This window comes from Grus americana, chromosome 2 (assembly GCF_028858705.1).
Source record: "Grus americana isolate bGruAme1 chromosome 2, bGruAme1.mat, whole genome shotgun sequence".
Lineage (NCBI taxonomy): Eukaryota > Metazoa > Chordata > Aves > Gruiformes > Gruidae > Grus > Grus americana.
Genome location: NC_072853.1, coordinates 154,456,619 through 154,477,349, shown reverse-complemented (window position 1 = coordinate 154,477,349; position 20,731 = coordinate 154,456,619). Strand labels below are relative to the sequence as shown.

The following is a 20,731-nucleotide window of genomic DNA, read 5'->3' as shown; positions in this document are numbered from 1 at the left end:
ACGCATCAGAGCAATGCAAATCACTGACAAGGCATCATGAATGCAAGCTGAGCAGAATTTAAATACAATCCATGAATGAGAGGAAAGATTTGCATGAGGGAAAGAATCATTAGAATCTGATTTAACAAGCAGTATATAAAATGGGCCTTTGCAGCTTAAAATGAAGCAAAGCACATTCACGTTATACATTCTTAATGAAAAAAAAAGCAAAATCACAAAAAACCTAATTTATTAGTAGAGCTTGGAATAGAAATGGTTTTCACAGAATACCTTTAGATCCTGATTCAGAAACTTGTACTTGATTGCTTTCTGAATAGAAGTGGATCATAAGCATGGAGGGTGGTAAGGAGTATTTAAGTGCATGCCAAAGTCCTATTGATTTCAGTGAGATTTTATAAGATGCTTAAAGTAAGCGTATGCGTAAATGTTTTCCTGAACAAAAGTGCTTTTCTGAATTAGGGTTTAACTCATGGGTTTGCATGCTACTTTCAAACATAACTCCTTTTGGGAAAATAAGATAGATGAGAATAAAAAAGAAAAAAATAAATTGTATATTTCTGCATGTCTTAAAAGAAGGTAATGGAGAATTATTCTGGGTAGAATTATTCAGGGTAAAATTTTCTGTAAGGTCCAAAAGCCAGCAGTGAAAAAAAATCTGTGGTAGTTGAAAGTGAATAAAGTTCATAGAGCAACTTTCATAGACCCTCTGCTGGTTTCATCCCAACTAAATTATGGAAGATTTTGAATGGAAGGTATTATATAGATAATGGCAGTGTCTTGGAAGAAAAGGGATATGTTATTTTACAATAAGTGATATTATATTGTACCTCTGAGAAAAGTAAGAGAATTGCTTTTAAGAAAATCCTGCTGGTTTTCACTTCCAGTCAGTCATCATACACACTAGGCAGAACAAACTTTTATTTAACGTCTCCTAAAATGCAGTGTGTCTACCTTGCTTGTCATTGGAAGCAACAGCTGCAATGGCAGATTCCGATATGCTGTGTTTTCTGATATTAAGAGATCATATATCTCTGTCAACACTGGACAATCTTTTAGTTTCCTTTGAAGCATTGGTCTAGCTCTGTCTTTACATCTCCTAGCATGTTCCTGTGGAACTATCACGCTTCTTTTTATGCACTTCTCTCAAGTAAGTCATTAGCAACAATACACATGAGAATTAAAAGAGCTCAGTCTACAGCTGTGGCCATATGGGCTGTACTTGTGAAAGTTAGATTTTAGTGTCTGATATTCTTTCAGCATTTTAGATGATTTTGGAGTGTTGCAGTGGTGAATTGCAAGATGACTTTTTGAAATCTATGAAAGGTATGACCACTGTGGTTTTGGTTTTCCTGCTCTTTTCCTAAATTAAATTGTTTGCCAACCTATGATATTCCAGGTCAATAGCAATAGTATTCTCCTGACTTTGCTTTCTCTTTTGTTGAGCAAAAACAATATCACATTTGGTGATAGGTAACATCCTCTACAGTAGTACTTCTCCAGCTGTGATCATTGCTTAAATATTTCTCAGTATTTTCATACTTTAATATTTTCTTTTTTTTCCCTCCTTGCAAGTGTCATGTTTAGATGAAGGCTGAGGTTCAGCTCAAGGCTGAGACATCTAAATGCAGGTAGGTATCTAAATATGGGGGGTTTTAAATGTAAGCTATTACATAAACTCCTGTTGCAGTCAGTAGAGTGTTATAACGTCGTCAGGGGGTCCTGGCAGGTGAGTCAATTCCCTCTAAAGTAAACTCATGACCCTTCATTCAACTGCCCAGACATAGGCTCCAAGTGGTCCTGGAGACTCCTATCCAGTTTCTACCTGCCTCTCCAAATGATCATGGATCTCCTATAATTTTCCGTCATGTCTGAAAGCCTCAGGTGAATATCTCAGTTATCCTCTGGCAACTCTAATAACATAGGATGCCTTTCGTGGGCCACTGATTTGAGCTCAGATCTGGATTTGACCAGATCTCTCTGGAGGGTAGCGGGAGTTTGGACACCTACCTCACAGATATGTGACAAAATGGAGGTGACTTCATCTTGAGCTGAACCCTGCCAAGAGAGTCCAGTGATTCTTTTTAGTGTCAGTCACATCCCTATTGCAAGATTTCAGTATTTCAGATTTCTTTAATTGCTGCTTCCTCAAGTTTTACAGTTTTAGCTGGGCTCTATCATGTCTTTGTGCAAGCTGGTACAATTTATAGTTTTGATTGTTCAACATAGAGGTTGTTTCTTAGCCACTGGTCTGGCTTCTTTGACCTCCTTAAAAGCACTATGCGCATTGTCTTCTAGGGATTTGGGAGGGGTTACTCTTGACAAGGCTTTTGATTTGTATAATCATAATTTATTCAGTATAATCATAATGTATGGACAAGGTGTTATTTTAGTATCACCTCTTTTGGCAATCCTCTCACCTGTAATGATACCTATGTGCTTTCTTCTACCTCTTTGCAGTATATTAACTTCTCTATTCTTTACTTTATACTTTAAAATTTATTTTGCTGCTGCTTCATTTCCTGGCAACATTTTAGAGAGGCTATTGTTTACTTTGGTTTGCTTCATTTCTTCAGTTTTCTTCATTTATCCAGACTTTAGGATGGCTTAAAGTGCATAATCATGTGTCCTCAAACCATGCAAGTTCCATCAGCTCCTCTAGAGAGCAGCAAATATGTTCAAATAAAATAGCAACATGATTCAACCTAACGTTCCCTGAAACACTCACAATCTTTATTAACTGAGCTAACTAAGTGCTTATAAAGAGCAAAGAACTATGAGGAATGGAGGTCCTATACCCGAGTGTGGCGTTTTCAGACATTGCCTGAGAGCTGCCCTAGCCCTGGCACTTAGTGTGGATGCAGCCCCCTACCCTCCCTAAAAGCCCTGCTTGAGCCCAGCCCAGCTCACCAACATCTCACCGCAGCGGGGAGAAGGAAGGCAACGGGGGTGCAGCCTGGGCCAGGGACCAGACTTGGATGCCCACCAGATCCGTGGGCTGCAAAGCTTCCCGTCCTTACTCACACAGGACTATCGGCCAAGAGGAAGCACTCACTTTATGAACAACACCCACAAGTTCTCCATCCCTCATGGCCGTCAGTAGGCGTTTGACAGATGGGGCTCTGTCTCCTGGTGTGCACTAGGGTTTAAGGAACTTGGCACCTGGCAGAGAGCCACAATTATTTTTTTTTAAAGAAAAATAGTCAAAGTAATGAAAAGTCTTCCCAGCTGCAGACCTCTTCAGACTAACACCACCATGTGTTTGGATCTAAAAAATACACAAATCTTCAAAAGAAGGACAAAGCTCCCTCTGTTCTTTAAGATCAGTCTCCAAAGCAAGATTGGCAGCTGCCTGCCTAAGCACTCGCGCACTGACACAGACCTAACAGCAAAGCAAACTCCTTCTAATGGGAAAAAACTGTAAAAAAGAGCTTTCAAAAACATGCGCCTGTTTGCAGGCCTGTCTCCGGTAAGGTTTTCTGCCAGTAAAGCTTCTTGGCCTATGGTTGAGTTTGTATCGACTGTCTAAAGCAGCTTTTGCAAAGGTTTTTCTCTCAGATCGGCCTGGCCAATTAAGCCAAATTTAGTCACCCCAGATCTGCAGCAGGCCTACGGCTGCAAGCAGAGCAGCTTTTCCCCACAGTTTCCTGTGACCCACACTACATTTCATCACCACCGCCACCTCTCCTGGCTGCAGTCACTTCAAATTACCAGGTACCAAGGTACAAATGGGAGCCACCTTCCCCAAAATCACCACCTGGGCTCTGGTGAATGCAAAAGGGCACTAAGGCAGCTCTGGGCGGACTGAAAACATGGCCAGCGTAAGAGCTGCTGGCATGGCCACACTGCAGCAAGGGGCTGAAATCCCTTCTGGAAAATGGACTTGCCATGGGTTGGGGCATACAGGGGCTAGGCCAAGGTACAGGCGGGCTGGCCGGTGACTGAGCCAGAGGGGGCTGGAAGAGCCGGGAAGTAGATGCATCTTCCATTGCTTGTCTCAAGGACGCTCACCTCGTCTCCCTGCGCAATGCGGGAGAAAGGGGTCAAGGCAGGCAAAGAGGGGAAAGACAGCAAGAGGGAATGCTCCCTATGCAGCTACAGACCATGTTTATCACCGCATTTTCCCTATCCCTGGGTCATCTTTCATAGCATGATCCTGCCTCTTCAGTAACTGCGTGGCACTGGCTAGCTTCTGCTGGTAGGCGGGGGAGTAAAGGCAGACACAGTCGGACACAACTAGTACAGCAACGCAGGCGGTCTGGTAAACAAGTTCTGCCTCATTTTTGGAAACAGACTTTGCCAAAGATCCTGGAAATGGTGGAAGTGGTACTCCAGGGTGGGTGGTGGAGGCTGTACCTTGTTGCTTTTTGAGATGTGTACTGGTAGCTGGGGCAGTCCCGTGTGGGGTGCAGCCGGTGTACTGGAAAACTACAGACCCCACCTGGTACTGAGGCAGACAAAACAGAAAGAAACAGGCAAAACTGGAAGAAGCTGGCACTCACTAGGACTTTCTTTTTACAAGCCAGTTCCTGCACTTACATGCACCTTGCATGGTGGTGTGCTAAATAGCTGGGAAGACTCAGTCCTCACTGAGATGGCAGGTGAGGTGTTCTGTTGGGTGCTGACTGAGGGACAGTCATGATATTCTTTATACAGTCCAGTTTCAAGGAAGATCTTGCTGATTCTCCAGTCCAAATAAATATATCTATAGTTAACTTTGCATATGCGGAAGTGTGTATACAATTGTATTATGTATCTACTAAAGGGTTGTTCTGCAAGGTGGCCTTCACTTTGCAACAGTTTTTCAATGTAACCCTATAGCATAGGATTCAACTACTCTACCAATTTCTTGTGAATCGACAGAAGTAGTACTCCATGTTTAAGGTGTTGGGACTGTACTGACAGGGGCCTGCAGGCTGACTGCAGGGACGCAGCAGGCAGCTCTGTAGGGACTGGCAAGTCCTGACATTTGTCTTTTGGTGCCCCAACTGAACTGTTCTTATGATGACTGTGTATATGCTCCAAAACCAGGGCAAAATTCATATAGAATTTGGCATCAGAAGCAGTGCAGGACAATATTTAAACTGAGCTGTGCCCAGCTTCTAGTGGGCTGGACCCCCAGGTCCAGCTACAACAATATTACTCGCTGGTATCAACGGGCATTTCAACAGAAGTGAACAGCCTACATATTTTGCTGAACCCAGACCTTTATCTTTAATTTATAGGAACTTTGGGCTATACCAGCAAAACTTCTCCACAAGTAAATTGTGCTGAGCCAAACTGGTTCTAGAACTGAGTCTTTTAGGAATATTTTAGGAATCTCATAAAAGAATAAAAAAACTTCTTGGATGTTTTTATCAACTCATTTTTTTTTGTGAGAGAAGTACTGTCCTGAGGAAGAATGAAATGTCAGCTGCCAAGTTTAAACCACACTGGTATAATTTTAAGGATTTTTGCTGAAGTACAAAGAGCTAACTAAATAGAAAACATGAGACTGTTGTGCTAAGGATTGTCAATATTTCTTTCCAGAAGTCATTAAATATGTCTCTCAGACACAGGTAATTTGGAGAAATTATTTCATATTTATCTGCACATTTGCATGGTCTTTATTGCAATAGACTCTGAAAATTGAGATGTATTTCTTCTAAATTGGAGTAGCTGTGTATTTCACATAACTCTAGGCCATAAGGTGGCTAATTGTTACCACCTCTGTCTAGCTTCACTACAAATAAAAATCTGTGTTTAGACCATTCCTTAACTAGGGTCATCTTTTGAATTTCATATGGGTTTGTGCTCCGTGGGATCAATTCTAAGTGACTGGTGGGAGACAGGAGTGGAACTGTGAGGGAAATTCCATGGGTTTTCCCAGTCATTCAAAGATCAGGATCCTTTCCAGGCTGTACACCAAGACATCTGTGAAAATCTCTGGTGAACCTGTACAAAGAGGTGTCTATCAGTGCATCACATTTGGTAAACCGTTACAGATATTCCATGTGTATGTTTCAGTAAAATGCTTTAGAAAGAGCCTTGCTGAAGGAGAAGAAAAGCTGGGATTTGTTAGCCAAAGTATTACATTTGTCCATCTGCCTACCTTTGAATATTTTCTCTAGCCCTTCAAGGACAGCACAGAGCATCAGGAAAACGCAGGTACCAGAAACAAGGAGCTAATCACACTGCCTATGGTCTGTCAGATGTAAGAATAACTTGCACTGATTTCTAGCGAAATGAGCAGAAGGAGTCGGTGTCTAATTTATCAGGACAAGGCAGGCATTGCTTAACAAGCCTAGTGGGGCTCTAAAAGCATCTTATCCTGTTCTTTCTTAAAAAAAAAAAAATATTGCCTACCTTCAGTACTAGGAAAAGGCAGGAAATCACAGAGGAAAATGCAAAAATTCATTCCGCTAGGTCAAAATCTTCTGTTTCTTTCCATTATTATTATTTCTTTGCCTGAAGTAACAGCAACAGAAAATCCCCAAACGCACTCTGGTGTGGTGGTTCCTAAAGTCTCACAGGCAAAATAAATGCTACACACATAGGAAAGCCAGAAGTGAAAGGACTTACTTCTGATTCCTGACCCTGAGTCCTCCATCTTTTCTTGAGGGCACCTTATATAAACCACAGTTTCTAAAGCAAAGCTCAGAATCTGCAGTCATCTTCACTCAGTAAATTGCTCCCCAGTGAAAGCTGTTCAAAGCTAATCCACTACTCAAAGCGCCAGCTGCAGAACCTGTATTAGCAACAGCTCTCTATCTTCTGGAATTTCCCTCTTGTGAGTGGCATGGATCAGAAAAGAGTCTCTGGACTTAGGAGTGTATGTGTGCTCCAGTAATTACATCATAGCTGTGGGGATGGCCTGGGACATCCTGCCTGTCAAACCCGAACGGAAGAAAAAAGAAGAGGAAGTGGGGGAAGGCAAAAGTTGGTGAAGTAGATCGTCACTGTAATTTAGCTATGTGGATGCTGGATAATTCTCATTGTAGAGATACAGTTCACACTTTCTGATCAGATTTCTGCCTTGCTGAACTCATTTTCCAGCATTGGCATTGCTGTGCATCACAGGCCAAGAGTTCATGCTATGACTTTGAACAGAGAGCATCTAATTTGCAGAACATTTTAGCAACTCAATTACACTGTAAGAGCATTACATTGTAAAATTACTTCTCTATCAGTTGAACATCAGGCTATTAAAAGTAGTACAAAAGACAGAAGTTAAAGAACAGCCTTTTCAACTGCTCTCCTATTTTTGGAGATGCATTTCTTTATTATCCTAAAATACTACAAGCAGCAATAATTTATCTGTTCTCTATTGTAATCATGACATATAAATAAAATAATGTGCAATTAATATCCTCTTCAACGATCCCTGCTAGAAAGATAATCACTGCAATAATGATGTATCACGTAAGGGCAGATAATTTTAATAACTTGAAAGAATACACTAAGGATCTCTCTACATTGTTAACTTCAGATTTAATACTTATTCTGGTCTGAACTGAGAGATACGTGGAGAACAACTGCTGCTAATGGGAAATTATGCATTCCCTAGACACCTGTCTACAGTGTATTTCACAAGAGAAGAGAGAGTCACAGCTTTCCATTATGCTGATGAGAGTAAATCAAAGTGACCCAACCTAGAGTGTGAGGAAAGAGGAGACAGTGATTACAACTGATTGAAACCTGGGGTTTGGCTTCTATTTTGGTATTAAAAAACATATTCCAAACTAAAACAAAACAAAAGGAAAAATTTTATTGAGAAAAAAACCCCTTATTTACAGGTAAAAAACTTGATTTTTTTTTTCTTTAAATCATGCTGATACTGCAGAAACTCCCAGTGATACTTGATTTTGCTGCATGGAAAACATGGAAATTCCAGGTCTCCAGAAGCCTACTTATTTAGTAAAAGTGCCATGATGCAGTTGAAGATACTAAGAAAACAACAATTTTTTTAGGCATTTTATAATTTTCCAATAAAAATTGTATTTCCCATATGAAAACTATTTTATCACAGATTTCCTGATCAGTTCCAGCTCTTATTTCCAAGGGAGCTCAATTCCTTTCTGTATAGTCTCGTGTTCAGTACCACACAAGACTGGATGAGCAATATATGTAGCTTATGTGTTGTTCCATAAACCCACGTCAGGGTGCAAGTGGTACCTGCGCTGCAGCTATGGCAGCCTTGTCTGACTGCAAAAAAGCTTCCTGAGGGCAGGATTAAGAGTGTTGTGTTTTCAACGCATCTTCAGAAATGCTTTTCTGAAGTAGATGGGTTAAGAAAAGATTTAAAGACACGCTGGCAAACATAACAAGCATTTTTTGTAACATTTTTTCTGAGCATGAAATATGTTCTGGAAGGACTTACAAAACCAATTCACAAATTTAAAAGACCGAATCATTGCTTAAACAGCAGAAAATCCTGTTGTTTCACTGTCTCACATCTATTACTGCTTTTACTCACTCTCTCTAGGACATCTAGACATCTTCACAGTACCTTAACATTCAGTGATACTGAACATAAGGAGAAATTAGAGGTGATCCTCTTTGCTCTTTCAAACGGATCTTCTTTCCCGTTTCCTCCTCCCTGTTGCAGATGCCCCTGCCAACGATCTCTTCTCATTTCCGTGGAAACTCAAAATAGTTGGTCTTCCCTTCCTAGTAGATCCCCCCGGTTTGTGAAACCATGCCTTTGTAATTAATAAATGTCATTTGGAAATAGTTGTTAGAAGAGACTCAGAGACCTTCCCTTAGGAGCAGGTTGTTGATGTCAGAAGCTTCTATTCACTGCCCAGTGAAAAGCCCATACAAATCCTGCTCTTTTCGTATGCAGTTTTTGCAAACGCACTAAGTGCTTATTACACTGACCCTCAATTAGGAGTCAAAGGGTGCACAAGTCTCAAAAGCAGCCAGGACTGCAGCTGAGTGACACCCACCAAAGGCCACAATCTCACAACAAGAAACTGCAAACAGAGTAAGGAAGAAGTTCACTAATTTCATTTTCCATTTCAGACACAATCAGGATTTGAAATGAGACTCCTTAGACATTAAAAGACATCTAGCTAGAGACACAAAAAAGCAAACTGTGTCCAGCCACAATGCATTTATTATTTATCCTACCCTATTTATATCTCACGCTGAGGGATGTACACGATAGACTGAATCCACATTTGTTCCTTGCATTCCTTCTCGCAGCTGAGAAGATGCAATGAATCATAAAAGGTTTCATTGTTGCAATGTTTTGTCATGGTATGTGTAATCAGCACAGACCCTGTTAAAGAGGCTTTGGAGGATGAGAAGTTTAAATATTTAATGTTTTTCTGCCTATGATAAATTTAATAATTAATGCTGCTCCTACCCTGGAAATGACAAATCATACAACAGGCATGCATGATGAAAGAAACAAACACAGCTAATAGAGAGGAAAACTTTACTTAGAAGGTAGTAATTAAAAACCTCTGTAGCATACCTCAGGATTCCAAAGGCAGTTATAATAAATATTCTGCCTCCCGACCCAAAGAGCACTTCTGTCCATCTATTAAGCTACCTAATTTTTGAGGGGATGCAGAAGATGAGGGATAATTAAGTGCTAGTCTTTACCATGCATATGTGAGAAATGATACACAGACACTATGAGTCAAACTGTGTTAAAGACTTCTGGACCCACAGGAGAGAAAAAAAAACAATGTGAAAGCTGTCGTCCCTTGATGTCCTGCACAGAGGAGCCAGCCATTAAGTCATTACAGAAATTTGTTATATGGCAGAGTAGGAGCAAGACTGGACCTGTGCCTGTTTTCTGCTTTGCATGGGTCTAAATGGAGAGGGAGCTACTCCAGCTCCCAGCAGCGTCTACAAATACCAGCTCTTGCCACCCTCTGAATAATCTTTTGTAAGACACTACCACCAGCACATTTCTCTGAGTACATGCTCCTCCACATCCACGCCCACTGATGATCTCAGGTATATGCAACCTTCAACCCCCACTGACTTGTAGCTGAAAGAAAATCCAGCACACGCGCTGCTGTGCTTCAGTGCTGGACCACGCTTATGTAAATGCAACAGAATTAACACTGAAAAAAAGCACAAAAGCATGCCAGTAATAACATCTTCTGTGATTCACTCAATTTAGACACATTTTCAAATGATTAGCACTAGAAGTCTGTCAGACAAAGCGGGTGAGCACTTTGGTATAGATATTATCACTATATCCTTCTCTTGGGGTAGAAACCATTTTCCCTAAGCCCAGGTCAGAGATAATCACACTGTGGGGGAAAATAGATGTATCTAAAAAGGGACTCATCTTACCTTCAGAGATGCCTAAAACAGGTCAGGTGACTCATTCCACGTGCTGAAATCAAGACCCTAGTGTATTTCAGACTGAGGCACGTAACACCTTGTAGACACGTCAGTAGTACATCTACACTAGTGCACGGTCAGTCGTGCCAGGGCACGGGTACTGGGGCTCAGTCCCCTGCACTCTCAAGCTGCTGGAGCACTCCCTGACACACTTCTGACCCACACCTCCTAGTTGTCTCCTGAGCAATTCTCAAGCACAGGACCATTCCCCACAGCTAGTCTGGATGCAGCCACCCTGTTCCGGAGGCTGTTGGAGATGAGTAACTCAGACATGGGCAGACTGTGCCAGCTGACCTCAGGGGCAGAGAAAGGTACCGCCATGGCATCGCTAACTAGGATAGGTGTAGCCTTTAGTCAGTAAGCTTTAAGGGTTTTTTTTCACACATTAATACTTTGTTACAAAACATGTATTTTTATTTTATTCACTGTCTGTTGTTCTTGTTTGAATATCTTTTCCTAGAGTAGGCTTAGGCAATTTAGTATGAGGAGATGAATTAACCTTTGGACAGTAGGCAATGTACAACTGTGTTTAAAAGTCATGTCTTTCCTAAGCTCAATCTTTTGCAATAAAACTAAATTAGGGTAAACAAGTGTTCACACGTACTCCTGGAAAATCAGCTCAGTCACATCAGCAACAGTACACAGCTTTTTGAAGTTACTTACACTCAGAAAACCATAAAAATGTTGCATTTTCCAAAGAACAGTTTCCTTAACGTAATATCCTTCAAACTCTTATCGGAGGATTTTGCTTCTTCTTCAATGGAGGAACACAGCATAGCAGTGTGTCTGCGGCATAACCTCAGCCGAGGGATCCAGCTGAAACTACCTGAAACCTCCCCAGCGATGCAACGGTGTGTCCTGGCTGGGTCATAGGGTAGTGTTCACCCAGGGCTCTATACCCATTCTGACTTTTTTGACCTCAAGCAACTAGTACTGCTATAATTTGATTGTGCATCAGGGGTTTTTAGCTCAGCTGAAGGGTAGTATCCTAAAAGCTTGCTCTGAACTACAGAGGAAGAAACTCCAAGGTGAGACTTGATCTGAGGTCTCAAAGTCTGGGCAGTATCTTTAATGAAGTCTTGCTGAAGCCTGGGTCTCACTTGCCTGCCTGTAGTTCCTTGGTGGTCGCTGGCACACGAGGGCTCTTCAGTGCTATCTTGCTTAGCAAGATCTCCTGGTATACAGGGCTTATTGCTGTTGCTGTTAAGGTTAGTGCTGGCAGTTTGCTGAGAGACCACTTCAGGATGAAGAACAACATCTTCAGAGAGAAGCGAGCAGGAGCCATCACTAGTCTGGCTGCTATTTGATACTGGACAGTCTTGATTTTGAGGTGGAGAAGAGCGGCCATGCTGTACTGGGGGAAGATCTAAAATGCACTCGTTCTCTACGTGGACGTTTGTCGTCAGCTTGTTCTTTTGGTTTCTTGCTGTCATTCTCCGGAGAGCACAGACAAGATCAGCAAGGCTAAGCACAAAGGATAGACTGCTGACCCCCCAGATGAAAATCATCATGATGGACTTCTCAGTGGGCCGGGAGATGTAACAGTCAACTGTGCTTGTACAAGGTGAATGGTAGCAGGAAAAGCGCTCAGGAACAAAAAATCCAAAAAGAAAATATTGCACAGCTGCAAAAGCAGCTTCAAGTAGTGTCCTAAAAAAAAGATGAACTGTATACGCCCCAGAAAAATTAAGGACACTTAGGCTGTCTGCGCCACAATCTAATCTATTGACAACAGCACTTCTACAGAGCTCCTTCAGGTCTTTGGGGCTTGATAAACCCTTATTCCCTTTGCATCCATGCACCAAACAGTGCATTCTTACAATGTACATAGCTACTTTGTGCAAAACATAAATGCTGAATGCAGCATAAGGTAGCAGGATAGACACAGTCTGAATGAGCCAGAATCTAAAATGAGACACGGGAGAGAACAAGTCGTAGCAAACGTTGGAGCATCCTGGTTGCAGGGTGTTGCAGACGAAGCGCTCCTGCTCATCTTGGTAGAGTGGATAGCCTGCTAACACTACCACTGCCATTCGCAGCAGAATTATTAACATTAGCCAGATCTTTCCTAGAAGAGAAGGTAAGAAAAAGAGTCAGAGCACTGAGAAGGAAAGGCAGGCACATAATGTAGTGATGCTTTCTCTATACACAAGACATTTGAAGAAATAGCCTCTGTAACCAGCCTCCCCTCTTAGAAGCTCCTCTTTGGCTTTGTTTTGACTGGGACTAAAACTTGTGTGAAAATGTGTCAGCTGACACATTCCATAACCTTCATCTAGACTGCACAGTGCGGGAGCTTGACCTACAGTAAGCCACGCCAACTGAAAGCTCAGCCTAATGAAAACACTCTGAACACATCCAAATCTGACAAAAAGAGTTCACAATTGAGTTAATCCCATTTCACTTATAGTTCTTTCTTGCTGTTGGTTTCATCCATCTGCACCTGAATTTTGTCCTATTTCAATAATACAGATCAGCTAACACAGTACGAAACTCTTCCAGATACAAAAGGTTGTTCAATGACATAGTATTTGTTCTTGCTCTTGGCCATGAAATCGTATGTAAAGTTTATTATAGCCAACAAAATCTCTCTGTTGTGTCTAAACTGGTATTTACTGGTGAGCTAGTTAACAGGTGCTATTAGCAAACTTATGCAAAATGTTCTACAAATGCATATTTGTGTGTGCACGTGTGTACCCCGGTCATTCCTCTCTGCTGCTTCTTTGGTTGCCCCATCTTGATCATATCTTCCAACCTTCATTCACGTTGGTGCGCAGCTTCTCCCTCCATTCAGACCCAAAGCTCCCTTCTGTCTTGATACCAACACCAAGTCAAGCCTTACAAATTTGGCGCTTTCATACAGTGCTTCCTTCATTCTTCCCTGAATTTCTTCATACGATTGCTTTAGGTAGGGTTTGGCTTCATCCACTTTGGTGGGAAGGATCAGGCCTTTTCCTTATTCCATTACACCGATAGCAGTGAAAGATCAGGCATTGGTACCCTACGTATCAGATCTTTTGAATGAGACTGTATTGTTCATGACAATTTCTTGGAGGACTTTTGGATGGGGTAGGTTTTTATTAGACACTTTTTGTAAAGTTACACAAACTGCTGTATTACTGACAAAGTTATTTATTTAAAAAAAAAAAAAGAAACAGAAGAAAAGAAAAAAAGAAAAAAAGAAATCCTTTTCCTGGGCACAATAGGAAGGCCTAAATTTATACTGTTACATTGTCAAAAATTAAAAATATATTGTGTATGAACATATGGAAAAATTCAACATCTGAAGTCAACTTTGGCACTTGAATTTCTCAAGGGTTTTTTTGAGTCCTGTCACTAGTTCTCTATATTGTTTTGAAAAAGTAATTTAATTTAATAATCCCTTCTTTTAATTTCACATAGTATTAAAACATGCCAAGAAAAGAGAAAAAAATGCCACACTTAGGAACAAAAAGGAAAGAAAAAAAAAGAGGAAAAAAGTGATAAGATTAAGTCTGTGTTTAAGAAATGGTTAAGAAACCAGCTGTAACCACAGACAGACAAACAGCAAGGCTCAGCGCCCACAGAGAAGCATGTTACGTGGAGTTAATGGTTGAGAAATGCACTGAAAACCTCGAGTCGTTAACAGTGCAAATCTCACTGGCACACAAGGTTCTAAAGGCAGTCTGTGAAATAGCACCAACACACATTCTAAAGGCTTTCTAAAAATCCAGATCCCAAAGCATTTTCCTCTATAAAACATATGATTATTTACCGGTATTGTCTTGAACAGCATTCCTTTCTACTTCCCATAAAGCTGTTTCCCCGTAGTTGGTGTGAATTTGAAATATTCGAGTATTTCTGCAACACTGTATGGTACCCGTTACCGTACTGAACAGGCACTTTGAATGCCCCGTACAAACCATTCGTGGCTAGTAGACCAATTATGGGCTAGAACAGTAAAGCTGCACTCTGAAGAGGAAAAACTTCAGCTGGAAAAAGGGTAAGGACATATAAGCTCTGTTGAGATCATCAGAGAAACCTGCTGCTCCTGGCAAAATAATACATTATCTAACCATAAATAAATGGAGGCCATTCCATTTTATCTTTAATCACCTGAACTTTAGTGATGGTCTTGCTGTGTTTTCAGCTCCTACACTTTGGTGGCAGGCTGCGCTGTTACTCTCTTTTCGACAAAGTGTGTATCAATAGAAAACACCAGCTGTACAGAATCGGTCATCTTTAGCAAGCGATGTTTCATACTTAGGTAGCATTTTTTCCCTGTGAGGACCTCAGAGTGTTTGGAGCACATTAGCTAATTAAGCTCAAAATACTACATGCTTTTTCACTATCAATTTTTAATTAGAACATGTACAATAGGGAGTGCTGCTTAAGAAAAATCGATGGCTCCTTAGGAAGTAGTTTAGTATGACATACATTTTAGAGATAACACCTCTGCGCATCACCTTCCCTAATGACTCAATCTTGATTAAACGTACCAGAACAAGCCCCGTCACCGACACCCCTGCGGCTTTGCTGGATACTCCCTGCAATGCACAGCACAAACTACAGCAAGTGTCCGCAGCCGCGGGCGAGAGGTCTTTGAAAGGCCCTGGAACGTTCTTATCTGGCTCGCACTTTGCTCAAAGTAGCCCGTGAAAGAGGAACAGTGTCTTATTTAAATAATAAGAAGAAAGAAGGTCTCGGGCGACTGCTAGTTGAGGAAAAAGCAACTGTATTTTGGTTTGGTTTTTTTTTTTAAATGCATGTGAAATTTGTTTATAAAGAATGAGAAGCAATGGCAATTAACCGCAGTGGTAATAAACCACAAACTTCTTCCTGTAAAAGACAGTTTTTTCTTTTTCCCTTCTTTAAACTTTTTAATTCATCACTAAAGCTACTGCATACATTCTACTGTTTACTTTATATGATATAAATAAAGTGTTATTCTGTGTGTTTTCACCATGATGCAACAACATTACTACAGCTATTAGAGCTGACTGGAAGCTCAGGCACCAAAAAGAGCCAAATTTGAAAACCCTGCCAGAATTTTTTACATAAAGTTCAGAAAATATCTGCCAGAGAGCAAGTGGGAACCTGTTCAACAAGAAAAGAAATACATTAACCACTCATATATCTAAATATTGTAAGGATCACAGAGGCATAGCTACAAATCAAAGCTGATTATCAGTAGGACACTTGGGTGGCTTCAGGGTATGGAGCAGCAAAAGAAAGGACAGAGCTTTTAAAAAGTACTTACCTACAATCGTCACATTATAGTTGAGCGTGACAATCAGAAATCCCAGCGAGTCCCAGCGCTCCATGTCTGAACAGGTTCACACCACTTCCAGCTCCTGATGCCCTAATAATTTTGGCATTTCCAAAGGAGATTAGACCTAGACAAGGAAGAAAGAAAAAAAAAAAACAAGAAGGAATTTTTGGTAAGGGTCAAGGATGGAAATGAGAAACCCAGCCACACCAACGTATTGATGAAGGATTATTTTTATGATTTGAACAGGACTGTTTTGGATGTTGGAACAAATCTTCTGAAGTGTTTAACGGTTTGTCTTGCAAAAGCTCTAGCTTCTCGGATCCAATTGCTCCTACCTCTCCCGTGGATCCTCTGTCCAGACAACTGCAAGTAGACAAAAAACGACAGGAGTGATCTCTGTCATTGTAGACTATTCTTACCCTCCCGGGGCAAACCAGCCTCCTGGCATTGCTGAGATACTTCAGCCGTGAAAGACAGGGAGAGGGGAGCGAGGGAAGAAAACATAGACCAGGAAATCACACAGACCTCTCTGTCTCCCCATGAGAATTGCAGACGGATAATAGAAGGAAAGGGGATACAGAAGGACAAGCATCCCTGTGCTTGAAAGGCACTTTCAGTTTAGCTCACTGGAAGCTATCCCATTGCAATTTCCCAAAGCAATTTTATTTTTAAAATGCAGCCTCCCAGCACATCATGGCCTTGTCAATCACAGCCGCACCAAATTTTCTCCTGTGTGCTGAGCCAGCCAGCAGCCCAAGCCTCCCTGCAGGCATGATGAAAAACAGGGGAAGCATAATAAAATAAACTATAAAATAAAATAAAGTATAAAATAAAATGAACTATAAAATAAAATAAATAACATTAAATAAAAAAATAAAACAAACCGATTTTCAAGATGCCACAAGTCACTTTGAATTTATATCAGTTCTTTCTGCCTAAACTGCTCGGTACTCTGGACATCACTTGAAAGATCCTGGGGCTGCTTGCCCAGCAATCCAAAACCCCAGCAAGCCTCTGCAGCAACGACGGAGTGAGCTGTCTCCTCGGAGGTGCACGCTCCCCGACTGCTAGGCGCAATTGCACAGCGTGCCCTTGACACCGCGTGGTTGTGCCGTACCCCAGGAAAAAAGCATGGATGAAAAAAAGATTTCCACCTTTTCCTTCCTCACTTTACCCCAATTCCCTTGGGATATTATATGTTACTCTGTCCTTTCTGGTCTGTGCTGTAATAGGGACAGAAATAATATGGACAATTATTGTCGGGAAATCTTATCAACAACTAGAAAAACAGCAGAAAAAGGAGTGTGTGTGTGTGTGATAGAGGCAAGGGAGAAAAGTGAAGTCGTGACAAGCTGACACCTCAGGGCTGCTGGCAGCCTGGGCACAGGCTTGTCACTGCAACCCTGTTCACGTGCTTCAACCCACGACACTATTGCTTGGGGAGCAAGGTGCATCGGCTCAGACGGGGAGCTGCATGCTGATACTGTGAGTTATGGTGAGCATGACTAGGCTAAGCTCTATGACTGAACATGACTTACCTGGAAAAAGGGTAAAACTAATCATTTAATAAAGTGAAATGTAATTGTACAAAGACTATTTCTCCCCAGCTTCATGATCACAGGGTGTGCAATGCCTTGGCAGAACACGCTGAGCATCCTTCCTGTAGTGAGCCCCGTCCTAAGGAAACCCTAACAGTGGAGTTTGAAAGGATGACACTTAAAAAGTCTTAAAGAGATTTTTAATTGCAGTAGTAAATACAGGGATTTGCATAGAATCATAGAATGGTTTGGGTTGGAAGGGACCTTAAGGATCGTCTAGTTCCACCACCCTGCCATGGGCAGGGACACTCTCAACTAGACCACGTTGCCCAAAGCCCCATCCAACCTGGCCTTGAACACTTCCAGGGATGGGGCATCCACAACCTCTCTGGGCAACCTGTTCCAGTGCCTCACGTACCTCACAGCGAAGAATTTCTTCCTAATATCTAACCTAAATCTACCCTCCTTCAGCTTAAATCCATTACCCTTTGTCCTGTCACTCCATGCCCTTGTAAACAGTCCCTCTCCAGATTTCTTGTAGGCTCCTTCGGGTACTGGCAGGCTGCTATGAGGTCTCCTGAGAGCCTTCTCTTCTCCAGGCTGAACAACCCCAGCTCTCTCAGCCTGTATTCATAGTCTTTCTTGGTTTCAGATTGCTTTATGTAAAATATTTGCCAAACAACCATTTCTTCTGTTACTGAGTTGTATTTATGGTGTGTGATGATGGTTCATTTTCCCCCAACACACACTTTTTTTTTTTTTTTCTGAGAGATGTGTGTGTGTGAGGACAAGTATGAGAAGGAGGGAAAGCTGGAGGAAGGGAACAGAGAAAAGATGCAAATGGCCAAGATATAAATTACGCTGAGATATGAAGGTATTCCTGGTTAAACATCCTTTGTCAAAAATAGAGTCAGGAATGCCAAGATGGTGGCAGGGTATGAATGCTCAGCAGCTGCATCCACACAATAGACTATAAATTGTCTCTGTCAATATTGCCAGTTAAAATATCTTTGCTTGTCGTTACTGTGAAAGACCTCTACCATTTGTGAAATAAGGATAACAGCTAGGGATTTAAGCCCCCGAATTGTTGTGTGCAGGACTAAGCCAGGTAACAACACCTGATCCGTCAGCATTGCTGAGGTAGGGTAGCCCATTTTCTTCAAAAAGAAAGCAAGCAACGTTACCCTCCAGACTGACCTTAGCCTAACTTAGGGTTGGATTTACACCAGAAAGCTTAAATTCTACTTCAGCTTTTCCAGACAACTTTAGCTTTTTTATTTTAGCTTTTCCAGACAGCTCGTATCTTACTTCAATCGAACACTTCTCCTTTTGGTGGAGTGTCCTCTTCCCAAGTTCAGACTGGGAAGAGATCCAGCCTGTCTAGTCAGCTGGGACCCCTCCGAGCCAACTTGAATTTATTGCACCCAGAGGCCTCTTTTGGTTGTGATCTTGAGCAGTTTGGTCAAAGAAAGGCAGGGTACGTAAACATTGCCAATGTGAGGGCACAGCCCTCAGGGACACTGCAGTGACAAAAACTGCCTTTGAAGCACCAACATGTCTGCAGAAGGACACAAACACAGTCCACTGGCCTGCTCTGCTCTACAGGTCCCTGTCATCAGTCCAGCTTTGGGCTATGGGCTGAGGTGGCTGTTATAATGTGTTTGGTCTGTGCAAAAACATCGTCTGTAGTTTCTTCATCCCTTGACTCAGCACCATCTTTCAGGCCAGGGTTCCCATCTGAAGATACTCAATATTGTATCTGAAGATACTCAGCATACAATTCTCCTCATTTATTTATCTTTAGCTGTTCCCCGTGTTCCCTGTTTGTCTGTAAAGACTCTAAGTAAATAGGGAGAGCAATATTACAGACACGGATATGGTAGCAGAGGAACTCCAGTTCCACACTCCCATCAGTTGGCATGGCACCATCTTCCACATCAGAGAACGGGCACGTGGTGGACAGGCCCATCCCTCCCTACATGCTCCAGTACTAGAATCTCACAGAAAATCATTCCCAGGCTGTAATAAAGTTTAGTTGTCAAATCTGTGAATTTGCACTGAATTCTAGTTAAATAACAGAGAGGTAGAAAACATGGAGATGGTTTTGGATAAAGCTACACTTTGAAATCTAGCGGCATCTCATCACATCTGATTTTAGAAGGGATCCTAAAAGCTACTGGAAAACTTTCAGAGACCAACAATGAAATATAAGAAGATGCAATTAAATCTATTTTAAAATCCACAACTGCTGTCCACATTTCTAACCCCTTACCACAGATCCAGGGCTTGATCCTACAAAAATTCACAGATGTGACTCCATCACTGTAAGTGACCCACCGAAACCTTCTGAACTACTGGAACTGCATGTCACTGTAGACCTGTGTCACGTCCCTAGGTTAAGACCTGGGTTACTTGGCAAAAAGCCCAGCAAAGACACCCAGACCTTGGCTCAGAATGACATTCAGAGGTAATGTACAATTAGCTTGAAGTCACTTCAGGGCTTCCCAATCCAGGAGCAAGTCAGAATCACCTGAAGGGTGTCACAGTCTACACCACACTCCAAAAAACCTGAGAAACTAGAGGCATTCCTCTGATATAGCAAACCCCTACCACATCTGTCTCACCCAGTCAACACCTACACTAATGACATGTAAGTGCAGTGAAGTGGGAGGTAGCACACGAGGTTGCACCCTACACAGCACCTGACAGTAAAGCAACCGCCCTCTACCAATTTAATTAATATTAGGGCAAAAATGGGTCAGCATAGAAGCTTCCCTAATGCAGAAGGGGATCTGGCATTTCAGTCCAGGTTCTTTAGCAGATTATTATTTAAGAAAGAAAAATCACACGTGTATATCTAATATTTTAAAGTCTAATTTTAAAATTTATTTAGAATTTTTCTAGTTAGCAAAAATGATGTATTAGTGACCAATCTTGCAGTAAATCTAGGTCTTCAGAAGGTGATCTGTAAATTCACAAAAAAAATTAGTCTATTCAGAACAGACAGTAAACATTAAAATTAAGGCAATTAATCTTTATAGAATAATAGAATCGTTTAGGTTGGAAAAGACCTTTCAGATCATTGAGTCCAACCGTTAACCCAGCACTGCCAAGTCCACCACTAAACCATGTCCCTAAGCACCACCTCTACACGGCTTTTCAGTACCTCCAGGGATGGTGACTCCACCACTTCCCTGGGCAGCCTGTTCCAGTGATTGACAACCCTTTTGGTGAAGAATTTTTTCCTAATATCCAATCTAAACCTCCCCTGGCACAACTTGAGGCCATTTCCTCTTGTCCTGTCGCTTGTTACTTGGGAGAAGAGACCAACACCCACCTGGCTACAGCCTCCTTTCAGGTAGGTGTAGAGAGCGATAAGGTCTCCCCTCAGCCTCCTTTTCTCCAGGCTAAACCACCCCAGTTCCCTCAGCCTCTCCTCATCAGACTTGTGCTCCAGAGCCTTCACCAGCTTCGTTGCCCTTCTCTGGACATGCTCCAGCACCTCCATGTCCTTCTTGTAGTGAGGGGCCCAAAACTGAACACAGCACTTGAGGTGTGGCCTCACCAGTGCTGGGTACTAGGGAATGATCACTGCCCT

The 20,731-nt window shown here is 41.9% G+C and overlaps 1 protein-coding gene across 1 annotated transcript; it reads right to left on the bottom strand.

Moving 5' to 3' along the window:
* Positions 1-10,816: 10,816 nt before the first annotated feature.
* GJD4 (gap junction protein delta 4) lies at positions 10,817-16,290 on the bottom strand. Its single transcript, XM_054816845.1, has 2 exons — positions 15,584-16,290; positions 10,817-12,412 (listed from the first exon to the last, which is right to left on the bottom strand). Exons 1-2 carry the CDS (start codon positions 15,645-15,647, stop codon positions 11,238-11,240), a joined length of 1,239 nt encoding a protein of 412 aa, XP_054672820.1. The 5' UTR covers positions 15,648-16,290; the 3' UTR covers positions 10,817-11,237.
* Positions 16,291-20,731: the final 4,441 nt, after the last annotated feature.

Excerpts from the sequence above, each read along its gene's own strand:
- GJD4 (XM_054816845.1), bottom strand. The coding sequence starts at position 15,647 with ATGGAGCGCTGGGACTCGCTGGGATTTCTGATTGTCACGCTCAACTAT. Across the intron at positions 12,413-15,583 it reads CTATAATGTGACGATTGTAG|GAAAGATCTGGCTAATGTTA; the intron begins GTAAGTACTTTT and ends CTTCTCTTCTAG.